At 42.4% G+C, this 21,616-nt stretch overlaps 1 protein-coding gene across 4 annotated transcripts in view; it reads right to left on the bottom strand.

Annotated features, from left to right (window-relative positions):
* The window catches only part of cabin1 (calcineurin binding protein 1), a 70,562-nt gene that overhangs the window by 22,461 nt on the left and 26,485 nt on the right, over positions 1-21,616 (bottom strand). For 2 of the 4 annotated variants that reach the window (XM_061766416.1, XM_061766414.1), the window contains exons 28-31: positions 21,023-21,088; positions 18,777-18,956; positions 17,764-18,158; positions 16,914-17,027 (exon numbers count right to left, since the gene is read on the bottom strand). In XM_061766416.1, the coding sequence (XP_061622400.1) occupies positions 16,914-17,027; positions 17,764-18,158; positions 18,777-18,956; positions 21,023-21,088 (755 nt within the window). The remainder of the gene's footprint in view (positions 1-16,913; positions 17,028-17,763; positions 18,159-18,776; positions 18,957-21,022; positions 21,089-21,616) is intronic. The other 2 variants (XM_061766417.1, XM_061766415.1) reach the window with 1 other exon arrangement.

The raw sequence follows: 21,616 nt of genomic DNA on the forward strand, positions 1-21,616 counted from the left end.
GAATAACAGCCAGGGGGAGGGGTAGAGCATGATCACGCTGAAGCCAAAGCAACAGGAAAAGAACATGAGAACATAAACTGGCTGAAAAAGGAATTGAATGCTACAACAGCAATGCGCAAGCATACACTGCAAAGCTGGCACACCATGAAAGGCAAAGAACAGGTTTGTATAAACAAACTCCCTATTAACCATGTGAAACAAAGCATAAGGAACTGTTTTGCCTGAAGAGGCAATAATTCATTGCATACATATTTCCTCAGCTAAAAGCCCTCACCTGCTTCCTTTGAACACTGGCTCTCTCTCTCCAGATGGTCACCATAAACATACTATACATGCAGAACCTTGTTTATCCTGTTTCCTGTGTGAGCCGAGTGGGAAAAGTGCTGGAAAAAGTCAAACAGAAACAAACAAAGCCAAGTGAGGCAGCGGAATCCCTGCTGACAGCCAGGGTTAGCCCTCTAACATGCAAATCCAAACATTAGAAAAATGTTTTCACTGTCGAATACCACTCCCTGAAGGAAAAAACAAAACAAAACACAGTTCTCCTGAGTCGAGCTCCACCTACAAACACTACACTGCGCAGCTGAACACAACACAAATGGTTGAGTCATACGTCAAACCGAGGGAAGTAATTCAAGAGTTACTGCTGCGTGGAACACTATCATAATATTTTTTTTACAATAAGGACCTCCTATTAGGAAAGTTTAAGTGAAGCTGTCACAATCAAAAACCTGCTCTAAAGGGATGCCATCAGATTGACATTTGTGCTAGAAATGGGGGAGGACAGACACATATTACAGGTATTTGGAGTTTCACAGAGGGCAAAAGCTTATGTGGGTGGAGCGTATAAGCTGCGCGTGTGTGAGCGTATTGGGTTAGTGGAGGTGGAGATGGGTAAAGACTTGTCACAATTGAATCAAATGTGAGCAGGCAGGGCCGATCGGTCAATGTCACCACACAGCAGTACGATTGTGTGAGTACAACAAACATATTTCAACAATGCTATGAATAACTTACAATAACACACTGATGGTCTCATAGAGCCAGTTAAGAGAAGTTAGAGGGCTCACCATCAGGTGATGCACTGTATTTCAAACCACACACATTTTGTCACATTTTGGACAACTATGGGAAGGATCTCGTTTGATGTGCGCCTCGCATTTGAGACGCACAAAAATTAGCAGGGATGCATAAAGTACTTAGTACTGTGTAGTGGTGTTGGAAATGCGATTTTTTTTTCTTCCTTTGGACAAGACAGGACTATTTGGTCACATAGGCGCCCTAATCTCTGTATGGTGCAGCAGCAGCAAAAAAAAAAAACAAAAAAAAAAAACAGGGTGAATACAGATGGCCAAGCATTTGAGGAAGAAATAAACATTTCCGCGACTTGAACGCACACACACAACCAAAAACCAATCCGAGATAGATCTTGAGCTGCACAGTTAATGGAATTAATGGAATTAGTTCCAAAGCCTAACGCCACCGCAACAAAGTGGGGATATTTTGAATGCAAGCCAGATAAATGCAGCCATGTCGCTAACATCAACGAGCTGGTATGTCGAATTTGTATGAAGTCACAAAAACAACAACAACAGAACTTAAAACCACCCCATTTCTTCAGCTGGGAACAAAAAACGGTGGGACATTTCTCATTTCCTGTCAGTTTGCAGTTATGGAACACTGCCCAAACAATGCAAATACAAAGTGAGAATGTATATGGTGCACATATCCTCACATTATATACAGTATAGCCTTACTCACTATTGTAAGAGATGTAGCCAGTAGTAGTACTATGTACTACTGTACATAGCTTGAATCTACTTGTGTTATTTATGTTGCTACTTGGCACTCTTTCGAAACCAATTGGAAACTTGATTGGCAGCATATTGCCTGTTAAGGCATTAATGACTGTTTATACCTCTGTGCCTAATGTTTAATATTTGTTTAAGTGCATTTTTTTGTGAACAGAGCTTGAGTCTGTTTTACTTATATTTTTTCATTCATACATTCATTTTCCGTACCGCTTACCCTCACTTGGGTCGCGGGCGTGCTGGAGCCTATCCCAGCTATCTTTGGGCGAGAGGCGGGGTAAACGATGAACTGGTCGCCAGCCAATTGCAGGGCACATCATAACAAACAACCATTCACACTCACATACACACCTACGGCCAATTTAGAGTCTTGAATTAACCTTCTATGCATGTTTTTGGGATGTGGGAGGAAACCGGAGTACCCGGAGAAAACCCACGCAGGCACAGGGAGAACATGCAAACTCCACACAGCCGAGGCCGGATTTGAACCCGGGTCCTCAGAACTGCGAGGCAGATGTATATATTTTTGTCCAAGATATTTTATTTATTATTCTACATTACAATGTTAATGTTCATTATTCTTAGAATTGGAATTAAAAGTGAATTGTTCTTAAAAAGTATGTACTTGCATTATTATGCTCTAATATCATTATGTCAGTGGCATATAAAACATCAACGATACTATCGTTTGTTTTGATAGTTTTTGGGAAAATATATCATCCTGATAAATTTGCTATCGTTACAGGCCTAAACACATAATGCAGTTGGGCAAAAAATATTTAGTCAGCCACCAATTGTGCAAGTTCTCCCACTTAAAAAGATGAGAGGCCTGTAATTTTCATCATAGGTATACCTCACCTATGAGACAAAATTAGGAAAAAATAAAAAAAATCCAGAAAATCACATTTTTTAAAGAATTAATTGGTAAGTTCCTCGGTAAAATAAGTATTTGGTCACCTACAAACAAGCAAGATTTCTGGCTCTCACAGACCTGTAACCTCTTCTTTAAGAGGCTCTTCTGTGCTCCACTCATTACCTGTATTAATTATTAATGGCACCTGTTTGAACTCGTTATGAGTATAAAACACACCTGTCCACAACCTCAAACAGTCACACTCCAAACTCCACTATGGCCAAGACCAAAGAGCTGTCAAAGGACACCAGAAACAAAATTGTAGACCTGCACCGGGCTGGGAAGACTGAATCTGCAATAGGTGAGCAGCTTGGTGTGATGAAATCAACTGTGGGAGCAATTATTAGAAAATGGAAGACATACAAGACCACTGATAATCTCCCTCAATATGGGGCTCCATGAAAGATCTCACCCTGTGGGGTCAAAATGATTACAAGAACGGTGAGCAAAAATCCCAGAACCACACGGGGGGACCCAGTGAAAGACCTGTAGAGAGCTGGGACCAAAGTAACAAAGGCTACCATCAGTAACACACTACGCCGCCAGGGACTCAAATGCTGCAGTGCCAGACGTGTCCCCTTGCTTAAGACAGTACATGTCCAGGCCTGTCTGACGTTTGCTAGAGAGCATTTGGATGATTCCGAAGAGGATTGGGAGAATGTCATACAATCAGATGAAACCAAAATAGAACTTTTTGGTAAAAACTCAACTTGTCGTGTTTGGAAGAGAAAGAATGCTGAGTTGCATCCAAAAACACCATACCTACTGTGATGCATGGAGGTGGAAACATCATGCTTTGCGGCTGTTTTTTCTGCAAAGGGACCAGGACGACTGATCCGTGTAAAGGAAAAATGAATGGGGCCATGTATTGTGAGATTTTGAGTGAAAACCTCCTTCCATAAATAGTAATTAAAGTCATTAAATATGCAGATTTTCCTGATGTACTTTCCTTTTATGTCTCTTACTGTGTAGAAAACACATACAGTATGTGTTTTGGACTATGAGTCTGCTTCATAAAAGTTGATTGATTGATTGTTTTGCTTTGCAAAAAAACCAAGGGAAAACAACTTATTATTTCAGGTAGGATTTTACTTATTGGGCATTTTTTTCCTCAAAAAGAGATGTTTAATTGGTGTTACAGTTACAAAGGGGTCCTTGGAAAAATGTCTCCACTCAAAAGACTCCCTACCTGGACCCCAAGTTTGAGAATACCTGTTCTAAACATTGAAATACTAATAGCTATAAACGAACCACTGTGGCTTTCACAAGGAAATCGTTTTGGAATAGTGTTAATAATACTAAATAATAAAGTGAGGTAAATAAATGAACAAACCTGCTCTTTGTACCACAAACGTAAGCCTAAAATATTCTCGCTAGCCTCCTACTCATCTGCCATCCACCAGACAGAACGACATCAAACGTCAAAAGTGCTTAAAATACAATACACACACATACTGTGTAGGGTCTCGTCCAACCACTCGGGGTACTACGGAAAGGAATGACTGGATGTGGAGTGTGGAAAAGGGAACAAAGAAGAGAGTGGCCTTGACAGTGGTGACCATAGATATGAATGGGTATATACAGCAGCGTAATGTAGCAACCTGGCTAACCAACGAGCCTGTATGGTGGCCATGTTGGAGAGGTTGACGTTCCTATAGAAGGCAATGTATGTACACTGAAATTAAGTTGTAACTTGCTTATTCCTCAACCGATTTTTAAGAGGGTAACTGTTTTGTCAATGATAAAGCGTATGGTATCAATACCAGACTTGCATGAAAAAGGTGACCAAAAAAACCAAAACAACAACATTGTAGAGGCGTCTGGGGGGATCCCCCGGGCTCCCACAGAGAATGATTTTGATTTGAACATAAATTAAGCAATCTGGAAGACTGAAGAGTACAATATGGCAAAATAATCAAAATTTCTTCACGCAGAAAAACATTTATTTACACCGCTCAAGTACATGCTGATGTACAATTTTAGGATTAAAACAAAATTTTCCTCGCTCCGTCGCTTAATACATTTAACTTTAACATCCGTAAACTAATGGGAAAAATGTAGGCGCATTTCCTAATTAATAACATTTGTACTAGCGTATCGCTGTTCCGCTGGGACCACAACCAGGGCCACGACCCGCAGCACTTCAACGCAAAATACAAAAGACCAGTGCAACAAATACGACACTGGCTGATCTGATGAGAAAAAGTGTTGCTTAAACGTAAGAGTAGCAATAGAGGATGTCCTGCTCCAGAGGTGGGTAGAGTAGCCAAACATTGTCCTCAAGTAAGAGTACTGTTACCTGACAATAATGTGACTCAAGTAAAAGTAGTCCTCCAAAAAATTACTTAAGAGTAAAAAGTACACAGTGAAATAATTACTCAAGTACTGAGTGAATAGTGAATAACTTCTGATTTTCTAAAAAAAACTTAAAAAAAAAAAAAAAAAAGCGAATTCTTATGTTGCTGTGTGTGTGTGTGTGTGTGGGGGGGGGGGGGGTTGTATGCACTGTCAAAACTACAACAAAACATTTGAAATTTACTGCACGGTGTTTTCTCAAGTTATAAGTGAGCTGAAATATCCACATTTGGGCAAAGCTGTTGTTTTTGTTCGTTGAAATGTAAACACGACGAGTTGCGAGCCGTTGCCTTCATGGTAACGACGACATTCCCAACATGCCCGCCACATTGGCACGATGATCAGCAGGGCTGGATTATCTAGTTTTAATACCTATGCCCGGGAAGCCCAATAGAAGACATTGTGTGAGGTCATGTAACTTTCTTGTGTTGTTTGATTGGTGAACTAGACTTAAACGTCACTAGCGCTTAAACTGGATTGGAGAAAAAAGCGCCAATGCGGAAGTCAAAGTCGTCGTCTATCCCACGAAATAGTTGATAAATAAGCAATAATTGATAAATAAAAGTAGCGACTGACATTTAGATCATTGTAATGGAGTAAAAGTATCATTACTTCTTAACAGCAGAAGTGTTTTTTCTGGTCTCGTCAACTCCTGTGATTTATCCAAAGCGCACAGGCAGAACCTCAGGCTGATGCGCCAGCATACTTGTCCGCCGCAGAGTAATATTCACAGTTAGATGTGTGTGTGGATGGTGGATGTCTGGAATCGATCTAGCTGCCGGCGCTGAAGGAGTACGAAAGTCTATGACGACAGTGACGGGGACCCCCCTCAGGAAAACTCATCAGATCTGCAAGATTCACGAAAATGGCAAATTTTGCATGGCTAATTCACAATACAGATTTAAACAAAGCAAAAAAACAAACAAAAAAACAAAACAAAACAAAAAAAAAAAGTTCCCTTGTCACAATTGTAAAACATTTTACACAACTGTATGCAGCAAAGTATACCGACATCCTTGGTCCTTTGGTTTTCTTGCCGTCCACACACGGAATGTGCTGACGACTTTGACCTCCCTAGCTTAGCGTCGCCGTCGCAATGGAGCTCAAAATGGACGTCTCAAATGTACCAGTGATAGGGGGACTCGAGTCAAATGACTTGACTCGAGTTTCCTGTTTTATGACTTGCGACTTGCTTACAACATTTTTATGTGATGTATTATTCCCTTAGTTTGAAACTCTTTACTCAACATTACTACATTAGGTACATATCTAATTATATTTGACCAACAGAAAACAGTCTTGGCTTTTGATTAATGGTGCAGAATGGTAGAAGTTACAAGGCTGTCACCACAAAGTACACAGCATGGTTTCTTCAGAAAAAAATTGAGCTAAATTGAGTTTGAAATACAACTTTGGAGCAATTTAGTGCAATAAATTCAATCAATCATAATCTCAGTTGTTGTTCATGTAACATTTATAAAGTGGAAACAATTATAGTGGTTTGTTTTAGGGGGGGGGGGGGGGGAAATCAGAATTTTTTTTTTTATTACCACTCCAATATACAGCGGCTGAAATAAGCATTTAACACGTCACAATTTTTCTCAAATATATTTCCAAAGGTGCTACTGACATGAAAATTTCACAAGATGTTGGGAACAACAAGTAATCCATACATACAAAGAAATTAGAACAAATAAGCTAAAAAATTAAGTTGTGTGTAATAATGTGAAATGACACAAGGAAAAAGTATTGAACACGCCAACTGGTATTTATTTAATACTTTGTACAAAAGCCTGTGTTTGCAATGACAGCTTCAAGTTGCCTCCTGTATGGAGAAACTAGTCACATGCATTGCTCTGGTGTGATTTTGACCCATTCGTCCACACAAGCAGTCTTCAAGTCTTGAAGGTTCCGTGGGCTTCTTTTATGGACCTTTATGGACCTTGAGTTTCAATGTGAAGTTTACCAGTACCATTTGCAGAAAAGCAGCCACACACCATCATGTTTCCACCGCCAAACTTCACTGCTGGTATGGTGTTTTTAGAGTGATGTGCAGTGCCATTTCTCCTCCAAACCTGGTCTGCATTATGGCATCCAAAGAGTTCAATTTTGCTCTCATCCAACCAGACTATATTCCCCTAGTATTTAACTGGGTTGTCCAAATGTTGTTCATCAAACTTTAAACGAGCTTTGACATGCTTTTTTTTCCCAGCAATGGGGTCTTTCGTGGTGAGCGTGCATACAAGCCATGGTCGCGGAGTGTATCACTCACAGTTTTCCTTGCGACAATACCAGCAAATTCCAGGTCTTTTTGAAGCTCTCCACAGGTGGTCCTTGGCTCTTGGACAACTCTTCTGATTATTCTTTGCACTCCTCTGTCACAAATCTTGCGACGAAAACTTGACTGAGGCAAATTTATGGTGCTATTATTGGCTTTCCACTTATGTATTATGGCCCCAACCGTGCTCACTGGAACATTCAGAAGCTTAGATATGCGCCTGTAACCAATACCATCGTTATGTTTTGCAACAATTAGTTTGCGATGGTCTTGAGACAGCTTTCTACTCTTACCCATCACGAGATGTGTCTGGACTCATACCTTGACAATGAGACTTTTTTGTAGACCATCAATTAGGACTGAACCAGCTGATATTAATTTGCATTGACAAGGGGCTGGTTTGCTGTTTGATTATTGATAGATTTTAGGTGTTGTCTTGGCTTTCGTGCCTTTTTGCACCTCCCTTTCTTCATGTCTTTTCCCCTGCGTCATTTCACATTTTGACAAAATTTTAGAGCTTATTTGTTCTAAGGGTCAGTTCTTGGACCCCTCGTGGTCAACCTGTATATGCTACCCTTGTGTCAAATTCTTCATAACTTTAATTTTGACTATAATAGCTATGCAGATGACACACATTTACGGTATATCTAGCAGTGTCTCCAGATGACTACAGTTCAATTGAGGTGTTGTGTCACTATCTAAAACAGATAAATAACTGGATAAGCCAAACTTTTCTTCAATTAAACCAGAACAAAACTGAGATAATTGTTTTTGGCAATAAAGAAAATAGGATTGCTGTTAGTAAATACCTGGAGTCGCTCTCTTTAAAAACCAAAGACCAAGTCCGAAACATTGGTCTTCTGATAGATTTGGACCTGACTTTCAACAGTCATATCAAATCAATTACTAAAACTGCTTTCTACCATCTGAAGAACGTATCCAGAGTGAAGGCTTGCATGTGCCAAGCAGACCAGGAGAAGCTCACCCATGGTTTTTTTTTACTATTGTAATGGTCTTCTGACTGGACTCCCCAAAAAGAGCATTAAAAAGCTGCAGCTCATTCAAAATGCTGCAGCTCGGGTTCTGACCAGAACAAAGAGATCAGAGCATGTTACTCCAATTCTAAAGTCTTTATACTGGCTCCCAGTCAGCTTTAGAATAGATTTTAAAGTTCTGCTACTGGTCTATAAATTACGAAATTGTTTAGGTCCGGAATACATGAAAGAAATGCTAATGGGATATAAACCCAGTAGGGCTCTGAGATCGACAGACTCATGTCAAACAGTGGAGCACAGAGTCCAAAGTAAACAAGCAGCATTTAGCTCTTATGCTACACACAAATTTAATAAGTTGCCAACAGAAGTGACCTCAGCCCCAAGAGTGAATGTTTTTAAGTCCAGGTAAAAAACTCTTCTTTTCTTTTAGAGAATTTCCACTTTTAAATATTTCTTGCACTGTGTGCTATTTTAATTGCACTTTTATTTTTTTTCCTATTTCTTTCAAATGTTTATATGCTGTTTTTTTTTCTTTGTTTTTAAATGCTTTTAATCTTGTAAAGCACATTTGATATTTAAATGCGCTATACAAATACATTTCCTTTGCTTTGCTTACTTTCCTTGTATATATGGATTACTTAGGTTGTTCCCAACATCTGGTGAAATTTTCAGGTCAACAGCATCTTTGGAAGTATATTTAGTGAGAAAAATGGTGACTTGGGACTTGCTTGAGACTGACTTGAAGGCTATGACTTGAGACTTGGAAATATGTGACTTACTCCCACCTCTGATAGCTACCATTACATATCTGTGGTGCTAACTGAAAAATCACGTGAAGTAAAAGGAATTACAAGCGTTTTTCTTGCAAATAAAACACAAACACACCTCCATATAAAGCCTGCCGTGCTTAAATCTAATGCGTTATCTCCTAGTATCGATACAATCGATTGACTACCTATGAGTACCTATTAAAATGATTTTAATTGATATATTTACATCCGGAAGGCCAACTTGCCGAGCACAGATAGATCCAGTTGGATTGTGGGAACAGAAATCGATACATTTATATAATGAATGAATCATTACACCACTAGTCCACGTGCTTTTAGTTTTAATACCAAAATGCAGGGACAATTTCAACCACACCTATACTTTGCCACAAACATACTTTCTAAACAGAAATACAGTTTTTTTAGAGTCACATTAATGCAGCCGAGTCAGAGCAAGTGGGAAAAGTGGGGCATTGTGACCTAAATTGGGAACTCTACAGACCATCATGTAACCTGACATTTACAGCGGGTATGGAAAGTACTCACTCTTTGTTATATAGCAGCCATTCGTTAAAATCATTTAAGTCCCCCCCCCCCCCCCCCATTAATGAACACACAACACCCCATATTTACACAAAAAAACAGAAGTGTTGAAATTTTTGCAGATTTATTAAAAAAGAAAAACTATCACACAGCCACAAGTATTCAGACCCTTTGTTGTGAGGCTCATGTATTTAACTCGGGTGCTGTCCATTTCTTCTGATCATCCTTGAGACTCCTTCATTGGAGTCCAGCTGTGTTTGATTATAGTGATTATACTTGATGAGGAAAGCCACACACCTGTCGATATAAGACCTTACAGCTCACAGTGCATGTCAGAGCAAATGAGAATCATGAGCTCATCTCCTTGGGCTGTCACCTTATTCTGGTGGAGGGGTTTGTGTGTCCCAGTGATCCGAGGAGCTAAGTTCTCCGGGGGTTTATGCCCCTGGCAGGGTCCCCCATGGCAAACAGGTCAGAGGAGAGGGACCAGACAAAGCACAGCTCCAAAGACCCCTATGATGATTGAAAGCAGAGGAAAAAGTTTTCCCTTGCCCGGATGCGGGTCACGCTGGAGCCAGGCCTGGAAGTGGGGCTCGAAGGCGAACACCTGGTGGCCGGGCCTGCACCAGTGGGGCCCAGCCGGGCACAGCCCGAAAGGGTAACGTTGGTGGGAGGGGCCACAGGGGCCGGGTGCAATGTGAGCTGGGCGGTGGCTGAATGCAGGGACCTTGGCGATCCGATCCCCGGCTACAGAAGCTGGCTCTAGCGATGTGGAATATCACCTCTCTGGCAGGGAAGGAGCCCGAGCTGGTGGGTGAGGTTGAGAAGTTTCAACTAGATATAGTCGGGCTCACCTCCGCACACGGCTTGGGCTCTGGTACCAGTCCTCTTGAGTGGGGATGGACTCTCTTCCACTCTGTAGTTGCCCACGGCGAGAGGCGCGGAGCAGGGGTGGGTATACTTATTGCCCCCCGGCTCGGCGCCTGTACATTGGGGTTCACCCCGGTGGACGAGAGGGTAGCCTCCCTCCGCCTTCGGATGGGGGGACGGGTCCTGAGTGTTGTTTGTGCCTATGCAGTAGTTCAGAAAACACACCCTTTTTGGAGTCCTTGGAGGGGTGCTTGAGAGCACTCCCGCTAGGGACTCCATCGTTCTGCTGGGGGACTTCAATGCTCACGTGGGCAATGACAGTGAGATCTGGAAGGGTGTGATTGGGAGGAACGGCCCCCAGGATCAGAACCCGAGTGGTGTTCTGTTATTGGACTTCTGTGCTCAACGCGGATTATCCATAGCAAACACCATGTTCAAGTATAACCGACCGGAGCTGTGGCCGTAAGGTGGTCGGTGTCTGTCATGGAGGCAATCCCCGTATCAGTTGGTGGACACCAACGGTGAGGGATGCCGTCAAGCTGAAGGAGTCCTATAGACCCTTTTTGGCCTGTTGGACTTCTGATGCAGTTGATGGGTACCGGCTGGCCAAGCGGAATGCAGCTATGGTGGTCACTGAGGCAAAAACGCATGGGAAGAGTTTGGTGAGGCCAGGGAGAACGACTTCCAGACAGCTGCAAGGAAATTCTGGTCCACCATCCGGCGTCTCAGGTGGGGGAAGCAGTGCACCATCAACACTGTGTATGGTGGGGACTACCAACCTCGACTCTGAATGTTGTCGGTGGGGAGAATACTTTGAAGACCTCCTCTATTCCACCGACATGCCTTCCCAAGAGCAAGCAGAATCTGGGGTCTCTGAGGCGGGCTCTCCTATTTCTAGAGTTGAGGTCACCGAGGTGGTTAAAAGGCTCCTTGGTGGCAAGGCCCCGGGGGTGGATGAGATTCGCCCGGAGTTCTTAAAGGCTCTGGATGTTGTGGGGGTGTCCTGGTTGACACGTCTCTGCAACATCGCGTGGACATCAGCGACACTGCCTCTGGATTGGCAGACTGGGGTGGTAGTCCCCCTTTTTAAGAAGGGGGACCGGAGGGTGTGTTCTAACTACAGGGGAATCACACTCCTCAGCCCCCCTGGTCAGGTCTATTCAGGGGTGCTGGAGAGGAGGGTCCGTCGGGAAGTCGAATCTCAGATTCAGGAGGAGCAGTGTGGTTTTCGTCCTGGCCGTGGAACAGTGGACCAACTCTACATCCTCAGCAGGGTCCTCGAGGGTGCATGGGAGTTCGCCCAACCATTCTACATGTGTTTTGTGGACTTGGAGAAGACGCTCGACCATGTCCCTCGGGGAGTCCTGTGGGGGGTTCTTTGGGAGTATGGGGTACCAAACCCACTGATACGGGTTGTTTGGTCCCTGTACGCCCAGTGTCAGAGTTTGGCCCACATTGCTGGCATTAAGTCAGACTCGTTTCCAGTGAGGGTTGAACTCAGCCAAGGCTGCCGTTTCTTAACGATTCTGTTCACAACTTTTATGGACACTATTTCTAGCTGCAGCCGAGGCATAGAGGGAGTCCGGTTTGGTGACCTCAGTATTACATCTATGCTTTTCGCAGATGATGTGATTCTGTTGGCTTCATCAAGCCGTGATCTCCAGCTCTCACTGAAGCGGTTCGCAGCCGAGTGTGAAGCGGCTGGGATGAAAATCAGCACCTCCAAATCTGAGACCATGGTCCTCAGTCGGAAAAGGGTGGATTGCCCTCTCCAGGTTGGGGATGAGATCCTGCCCCAAGTCCAGAAATTCAAGTATCTTGGGGTCTTGTTCACGAGTGAGGGAATAATGGAACGGGAGATCGACAGGTGGATCGATGCAGCGTCTGCAGTCATGTGGACTTTGTATCGGTCCGTTGTGGTGAAAAAGGAGCCAAGCCAAAAGGCGATTTACCAGTCGATCTATGTTCCTACAGTCACCTATGGTGGAGTTGTGGGTTGTGACTGAAGGAACAAGTTCGCGGATACAAGCGGCCGAAATGAGTTTCCTCCGCATGGTGTCCGGGCTCTCCCTTAGAGATAGGGTAAGAAGCTTGGTCATCTGCGAGGGGATCAGAGTAGAGCCACTGCTCCTCCATATTGAGAGGAGCCAGATGAGGTGGCTCGGGCATCTGATTAGGATGCCTCTTGGACGAGGGAAGTCTGGGCTTGCTAAAGCTACTGGCTCTGCGACCCAACCTCGGATAAGCGGAAGAAAATGGATAGATGGATGGAAGCTCAAAGCAACTGCCTGAAGAGCTCAGAGACAGAATTGTGGCAAGGCACAGATAAAGGTAAAAAAAAAATAAAAATTCTGCTCCACTTAAGGTTCCTAAGAGCACAGTGGCCTCCATAATCCTTATATGGAAGAGGTTTGGGACGACCAGAACCCTTCCTAGAGCTGGCCATCCGACCAAACTGAGCAATCGGGGGAGAAGAGCCTTGGTGAGAGAGGTAAAAAAAAAGAACCCATAGATTACTGTGGCTGAGCTGAAGAGATGCAGTCAGGAGATGGGAGAAAGTTCTAGAAAGTCAACCATCACTGCAGCCCTCCAGCAGTCGAGGTTTTATGGCAGAGTGGCCTGACGGAAGCCTCTCCTCAGTGCAAGACACATGAAAGCCCGCATGGAGTTTGCTTAAAAAAAAAAAAAATAAAAACAAAAACACCTGAAGGACACCAAGGTGGTGAGAAATAAGATTCTCTCATCTGATGAGACCAAGATAGAACTTTTTTCCCTTAAGACTAAGCGGTATGTGTGCCAAAAACTAGGCACTGCTCATCACCTGTCAAATACAGTCCCAACAGTGAAGCATGGTGCTGGCAGTATCATGCTGTGGGGGTGTTTTTCAGCTGCAGAGACAGGACGACTGCTTGCAATCGAAGGAAAGATGAATGTGGCCTAGTACAGGGATATCCAGGATGAAAACCTTCTCCAGAGTGCTCAGGACCTCAGACTGTGCCAAAGGTTCACCTGCCAACAAAACAATGACCCTAAGCACACAGCTAAAATAACAAAGGAGTGGCTTCAGAACAACTCCGTGACTGTTCTTGAATGGCCCAGCCAGAGCCCTGACTTAAACGCAATTGAGCACCTTTAGAGAGACCTGAAAATGGCTGTCCACCAACGTTCACCATCCAACCTGACAGAACTTGAGAGGATCTGCAAGGAGGAATGGCAGAGGATCCCCAAATCCAGGTGTGAAAAACCTGTTGCATCATTCCCAAAAAGACTCATGGCTGTATTAGCTCAAAAGCGTGCTTCTACTAAATACTGAGCAAAGGGTCTGAATACATATGGCTGTGTGATATTTCAGTTTTTCTTTTTTAATAATTTTGCAAAAATTTCAATAATTCAGTTTTTTTTCTGTCAATATGGGGTTCTGTGTGTACATTAATGAGGAACAAAAAATAACAAATGATTTTAGCACATGGCTGCAATATAACAAAATTTAAGGGGTCTGAATATTTTACGTACCCACTGTAGGATGACATGTGTTGCACCATATCGAGTGTGTAAATTTGTGGCAGTTGTGTATTACCTTGATTTTTCTGTCACCAGAGAGATGGCAAACAAAAACTTTGTATTAAAACAAGACACACAAGGACTCGTCAGAATAAACCTGTCAGGCAATACTGCTCGCTGCTCCACAATTTTGACACTCATATCAACAAAGCAAAAAGTCAGTGCTGGAGAATAGCTTTTATTCCGACTTTTGCACAGATTCCACATCCCTCATGTCAGTGAGGAAACTGAGGTTGCTCATACCCAATCAATTCAGTGACTCAAGAAAACACATTTTACATCATTGAGGAAAGGTTATCTCATGATAGTGCTTGCTTTGAAACAAACAATAAAGGTTCGACAATTGGCATACTAGGATCACAGGTTAACTTCCAAAAGGGGCTCCGTGAGAACCCAATGGGAGCTAGCTCATTGCAGGGCTCCTGTTCAGCCGTGGCCCATCTCACCTCTCCAATCTGTTACCAGAAAAGATTTGAGATTGAGATCTGAAGAGCACACAACTATGACCAGGATAATATAAACCGCTGAAAAAACAGATGGGTATGAGACGCAGACTCATGAGCTTGCATCATCGGTTCTATGAGAAAAGTAAGCAGGAAGAAATCAAAAGTTTTTCTCCTTCAATTTAGTGGAGAAGCTATAAGAACAGATGATAGTTGCAAACTCCATGGGAAGCCAACACAAGCCTTGTGAAGACACATCATTCACCAATCACCTATTGAAAAATTCAATTTACACCGTTATTTATGATCTGTTTTCAGGCCAAATTTCTGAGCAGTCAATTGAATTTTGTGAGCCACTGGTTTAAAAAAAGGGTAAACCTAATGATATGCCAACACTGTACTCCACTCACAGGAAATACACCGGTACATCATTAGCAACAAATCGTGACGACACACATCAGTGCTTCCCAAGCAAATCCCTTGAGATTGCGCCTTCACTATAAACATGAGCGTTACGTTACACTCAGCTGATGCTGCATTAGACACCTGGACAACCTAATGAGATCCAATACAAGAGCTGCACGAAGAGAATCTGTCTTAATCTGAAGGTAACAAGAGTACTCATTCCGCCTGCCTTGTTTGGGGGGAGGAAGACTGTCTGCAGGGTAGACTACCATAGCTATCTCCATCTGTTCAATCTGCTGGGTCACTGCCCCCACTTGGCAAGTGGGCTGTAATGGTGAAATGTCAAAATCAATTAATTGATTCAACGACCATCCAGAATACCCTTCTACAAAGTTTTACATAAATCAGTTGTGTAGTTTTTTTGTCACATCTGCTCATTAACATGACAACAAGTAAACCAACAAACAGCAATCAAAAGATAACCTTAAGTGGATATTAAAAACTACATACACCTGTTTAAATGTTTTTGTGTTTTAAAAAAGTAAGCCCAAGATAAATCACTGAACATTTTCCACCAGTAATGTGACCAATGACCTGTACAAATTAAAGGGCGGGATCGGCGGGAACAAACAACTTGTTGTTCAAAGGTACAGTATCAAGACAGGAGAAAGCTACAAAATTATTTCCATGGCATTAAATATATTTTGGAACACAAAGACAGTAATAATCAAGTGGAGAAAACTTGGCACAATAATAACATTACAAAGAACTGGACATCTCTTAAAAATCAAATAAAAGACAAGAAGAAAACTGGTCAGGGACACTGCCAAGAAGCATACAGCAACACTGAAGGAGCTGGAGGAATTTCTTGTAAGTACAACATGTGACAACAACATCCCGTCTTCTTCATACAACTATGTCTGGGGTATGGGTTAGGCAGGATGGAAGCTTTAACGTACAAAGAAAAACATCCAAACCCGGCTGCAATTTGAAAAAACACACTTGAAATCTTCCAAAACACATGTACAAATGAGATATGGTCTGAGGACACCAGGGTTGGACTTTTTGGCCGTTAACTCCAAAAGCTGTTTGGTGCAAACACAACCCTGCTCATCACCAAAAGAACACCATATCCTAAGTGAAGCATATTGCTGGCAGTATCATGCTTTGCTTTAGGGCTGATTATCTTTAGCTGGAACTGGGGCCAAAGTTAAAGTCTGCTAGAAAGCAAAATATATCAGAAAAAGCATACTAAAACATCTGAACTTTATTTGGGGTTAATCAGAGACATTGTAAACGGTGGCAGGTGTGTGCTGACTCCCATTTAACATGAGTTTGAATGTGATCGCTTAACGCTGAACACAACCACATCCCCAGTTATAAGGGGGGCACATTTGTGCAACAGCAGTATATCAGTTGTTTATTTTTACTTCCCCTCTTAAAAAGATCCCCCCAATTGTGTTGTACAGATTATAGGCCACAATGTTGGAAAATGTTTTGAAATCGTTTTACTTTGTTTAATTTTTTTCATATCACAAAAACTTGGGATTTGAACAGGGGGGTGAAGAATTTATATCCAATGTAGCAATTTCAAACTTGGCAAGTTTGGCAAAGGTAATAACCACTTCTGATTCACCCTGTCAGAGAGGTATTAATTTACTCAAACATTTTAAATTTTGGCTGTTACTTGCATCAGATTGACAGGCGTTTGTAATATTTTAAAGTAACCGAAATATTAAAAACATGTCTCATGAAGATTCACTTCAGTTAAATGACTCTCTCTGTATCAGTTTAAAGAGAACATGATTATTTTTGTCCTGATTGTTTATGACCATATATTAAGTCTGCCATTTATAAAAATGAAGGTTAAATGATAGTTATAATTGGTGTCTTCAAAAAGCTGAAAAGAAATGTGCACTGACTAAGTGACGGGAAAAACAACATAAAAGGAGCTGTGAACTGAACTTACATTAAACAGGTTTGTCTTGTTTCTTTCACAGAAGAGTCCTTGTGCAGGCATGTGCTTCTGTTGTTGCCATGGGACACTGCTTCCTAGCAACACATCTCGGGCCCACTGTAGGTTCTGTGGTAATAAATAAATCAAAAACATACACGTCCACATTTAATATACACAACATTAAACTATCATGACGGCCTTCCATGACAATATATTGACAACGCATTGACATTATAAATAAACAGTACATGTACTTGCATGTTTTGTAAACATCTGCTAAAATCCAGACCCTGCTCATTTGCAATCAGGAGAGCCCAGACAACCTTTCACAACTTGAAACCTATGATGTAGAGAGCTAGAATAAGGTAAGACAAAAGGTATATTTCAAAACAAAATAACACTGAAAAAAAAAAGCATTAGTTTTAGTGAAGACATAGCCTCCATTACAATGGATCAGAATGCTGACAGAAGGATGCCCTGACAGTATAGCTATGCACAGTGTCTCTATGCCAAACTGGCTGAGAAAGCATGGTTCTCAACCCACGCATACCTCTACCCACAGAGCCTTGGAGCTCACATGGCATCTTTCAGCAACTAGTATGCAATGAATGGAATCTAAGGCAAACAAGAAAAGCTGAGGGGAAAATGAAGCACCCATTGCAGCAGACATTTTTAGTCATTCTGAGTATACCACCGTAATTGCTAGTAGGCCTCACCTGCCAAATCAAATGGTAAAAGTAATGATTAAAAGTTCAACGTAATGATTACATGGTTGAGGCTTAAGTTTAATGGTTTACTATGCTGGTAGCACACACTGAGTAGCATGTCATTAATTGACATTAGTTAACAGAGGTGGACTGACCTGGTGGGTTTTGCTGTTGCTGTAAAAGAAAGCCAGGCGGTAGAGGCTCTTGTAGTGTTGAGGGAAACGTCCGAGGCAAAGGAAAAGAGAGCGGATGCACATCTCCACCAGCATTTTTCTCTGGTCAGCAGGTTCTGCAGGCAGGGCCTTGGGTACCTCGATCACTTCGGCGGGAGGCTCTGGCTTCTTTTTGCCTTCGCTGGCTGGGGTTTGAGAAGCAGTCTGTTGAGAGGAGGATGCTTTCGGAGGGGTGGCTGGTACAAGCACAGGAGGAAAGCAGAGTCCTGCAGAGATTTTGGGAGTTGAAGCCTCAGGGAGCGTCATCACCACCATTTCCACAATTTCCTCAACCAGATTTTCCTCTGTCCGGGGGACAGTCTGATCTCCATGTGACTCTAAAGAAGAAAGCAGCAAAGACAAGACTGAGGACTGCCCATAACACCCAAATTCAGGATACCTCCTGTGGCGAAATGGAATGATAACTATTTTGAAAAAAAGATGAGTGCACAAAATGAGTACTCAGATGAATAGTGATACTGTACTGAGAATAAAAATATATATTTGTATTATATTCTGACATTTCTTCTTGTCTATCCATCCATCCAACCATCCCTTTTCTGAGCCGCTTCTCCTCACTAGGGTCGCGGGCGTGCTGGAGCCTATCCCAGCTATCATCGGGCAGGAGGCGGGGTACACCCTGAACAGGTTGCCAGTCAATCGCATGGCACATACAAACAAACAACCATTCGCACTCACATTCACACCTACGGGCAATTTAGAGTTGTCAATTAACCTATGTTAATGTGCATGTTTTGGGGATGTGGGAGGAAACCGGAGTGCCCGGAGAAAACCCACGCAGGGACGGGGAGAACATGCAAACTCCACAGAGGCGGGGCCGGGGATTGAACCCCGGCCCTCAGAACTGTGAGGCAGACTCTAACCAGTCTCCACCGTGCCGCCTCTTCTAGTCTATGAATAGTGTAATCACTGTCAGTATTTGAGTCCTGGTATACCTATGTCCTCAGACGCAGGCTGTCCTTCCTTCACAGGTGTTGTGCTCTCTGATGATGAAGAACTGACTTTCCCACAGGCAGGTTTGTGGCTACTGTCTTGTGAGCTGGTGGGATCTGTGAAAGCATCCTGGGTGGAGTTGGAGTCAGAAAGCATCACCACCTCGCTGTCCTGACTGCGTTCTGTAAAAACAAAAAACAGCACATTTCCCCAGTTGAATGAATATGGATCTATGGAAAATTGTGAAAATGAATTTTGAATACAATGATTTGCAAATCATTTTCAACCTATATTTAATGGAATACACTACAAAGACAAGATATTTAATGTTCAAACTGATAAACTTAACTTATAAACAAATAATCATTAACTTGGAATTTTATGGCTGTAACACGTTCCAAAAAAGCTGGGACAAGTGGCAAAAAAGACTGAGAAAGTTGAGGAATGCTCATCAAACACCTGTTTGGAACATCCCACAGGTGAACAGGCTAATTGGGCACAGGTGGGTGCCATGATTGGGTATAAATGGAGCTTCCCTGAATTGGTCAGTCATTCACAAGCAAAGATGGGCGAGGTTCAACTCTTTGTGAACAAGTGCGTGAGAAAATAGTCGAACAATTTAAGGACAATGTTCCTCAACGTACAATTGCAAGGAATTTAGGGATTTCATCATCTACGGTCCATAATATCATCTAAAGGTTCAAAGAATCTGTAGAAATCACTGCATGTAAGGGGCAAGGCCGAAAAACAACATTGAATGCCCGTGACCTTCGATCCCTCAGGCGGCACTCCATCTAAAACCGACATCAATGTGTAAAGGATATCACCACATGGGGTCAGGAACACAAAAACAATGTCAGTAAATACAGTTTGGCGCCGTAAGTGCAACTTGATACTCTACTATGCAAAGCAAAACCCATTTTTCAACAACACCCAGAAACGCTGCCGGCTTCTCTGGGCCCGAGCTCATCTAAGATGGACTGATGCAAAGTGGAAAAGTATTCTGTGGTCCGACGAGTCCACATTTCAAATTGTTTTTGGAAATTGTGGACGTCGTGTCCTCCGGGCCAAAGAGGAAACGGACCATCCGGACTGTTATGGACGCAAAGTTCAAAAGCCAGCATCTGTGATGGTATGGGGTTGTGTTAGTGCCAATGGCATGGATAACTTACACATCTGTGAAGGCACCATTATTGCTGAAAGGTACATACAGGTTTTGGAGAAACATATGCTGCCATCCAAGCAACACCTTTTTCATGGACGCCCCTGCTTTTTTCAGCAAGACAATGCCAAATCACATTCTGTACGTCTTACAACAGCGTGGCTTCGTAGTAAAAGAGTGCGGGTACAAGACTGGCCTGCCTGCATGCAGTCCAGACCTGTCTCCCATTGAAAATGTGTGGCTCATTATGAAGCGTAAAATCGGACAACGGAGACACCGGACTGTTGAACAGCTGAAGCTGTACATCAAGCAAGAATGGGAAAGAATTCCGCTTACAAAGCTTCAACAAATAGCGTCCACAATTCCCAAACGTTTATTGAATGTTGTTAAAAGAAGAGGTGATGTAACACAGCGGTAAACATGACTCTGTCCCATCTTTTTTGGAATGTGTTCCAGCCATAAAATTCCAAGTTAATGATTATTTGCTAAAAACAATAACGTTTATCAGTTTGAACATTAAATATCTTGTCTTTGTAGTGTATTCAATTAAATATAGGTTGAACATGACGACACAACACAACGTCCCAACTTCATTGGAATTGGGGTTGTGTATGTATATGTATATATATATATATATATATATATATATAGTTCTTAAGTTTAAATGTGTTATATTGTACATTTTTCAAGATATTGATGACCTACAGTTCAAAGTGAGACACATAAACTTTCAGTAATCACAAGACAAAGAGTTTGTTACACAAGGAGGGTGGAGGTAGGGTGGGCAGGGTTGGACAGTTTGGAAAAGAGACCAAAACTATGTTCCCTTTAATTGCTTCGATGAGAGATACCGAGAATCATTGGCAGAGAACTGTGGATAACCAAATGAGGAGTGGAGGATAACACACATGGGAATTTTAAAAAGGTTCACAGTCATGAGTAAACAGCAAATACAGCACTAAGTGAGTAATTGAAGTTAAAACTGTACAAATGGGTGCCTCTGTTAAGAATGCACTTCATTACAAAGCTGTTTTCTGACTGAAGACATAGCCTCTGAGAGAGTTTGGTGGGTTTGGAGAGCAGTACCATTCAGGGAAGCCAGCCACATTGAAGACCTGGGCAAGCAGTAATCATGGTCAAACTCTGGTGAGGCTGTTGAAGATATGGGGAGCTGGTTTTACAACAATATCAAACAGAACTGTACCTCTAAATGCATTTTATACATTACATTTAAAATGCAGGTTGATTACAAAAAAAAGAAAAAGAAATCATACATTTTTGAGAAATGAGGAGATAAAGACAATCCCCTCGTAGAACCCAATTCAGACAATTCCTTCAATTTCGTCATACCTGTAACACTGACAATAAAGACATTGTCTATCATTGTGTTAAGACAGATTCAAGAGAGAATAGCTGTGGAAAGAGAAAATACTATCTTCATGATGACTGGATGTCTGAATCAGGCCCTACAGTTTTCTCACCAGAATGCGCTTTAAGATTGGTTAACACGTGCATAGTGCCACATTTCCATAACTTGGGTTTCAGTTCTTTGCCAATAAAAGATCACCCACTGGTTTCTGAGTTTTCTCACCTGCACTAATTGGATAGAATTTCAAAATGTCCCATTAGTGCGATGAACACATGACTCACACAGGACGGGACAGCTCCAGGGAGTCAAAC

This window comes from Phyllopteryx taeniolatus, chromosome 3 (assembly GCF_024500385.1).
Source record: "Phyllopteryx taeniolatus isolate TA_2022b chromosome 3, UOR_Ptae_1.2, whole genome shotgun sequence".
Classification (NCBI taxonomy): Eukaryota; Metazoa; Chordata; class Actinopteri; order Syngnathiformes; family Syngnathidae; genus Phyllopteryx; species Phyllopteryx taeniolatus.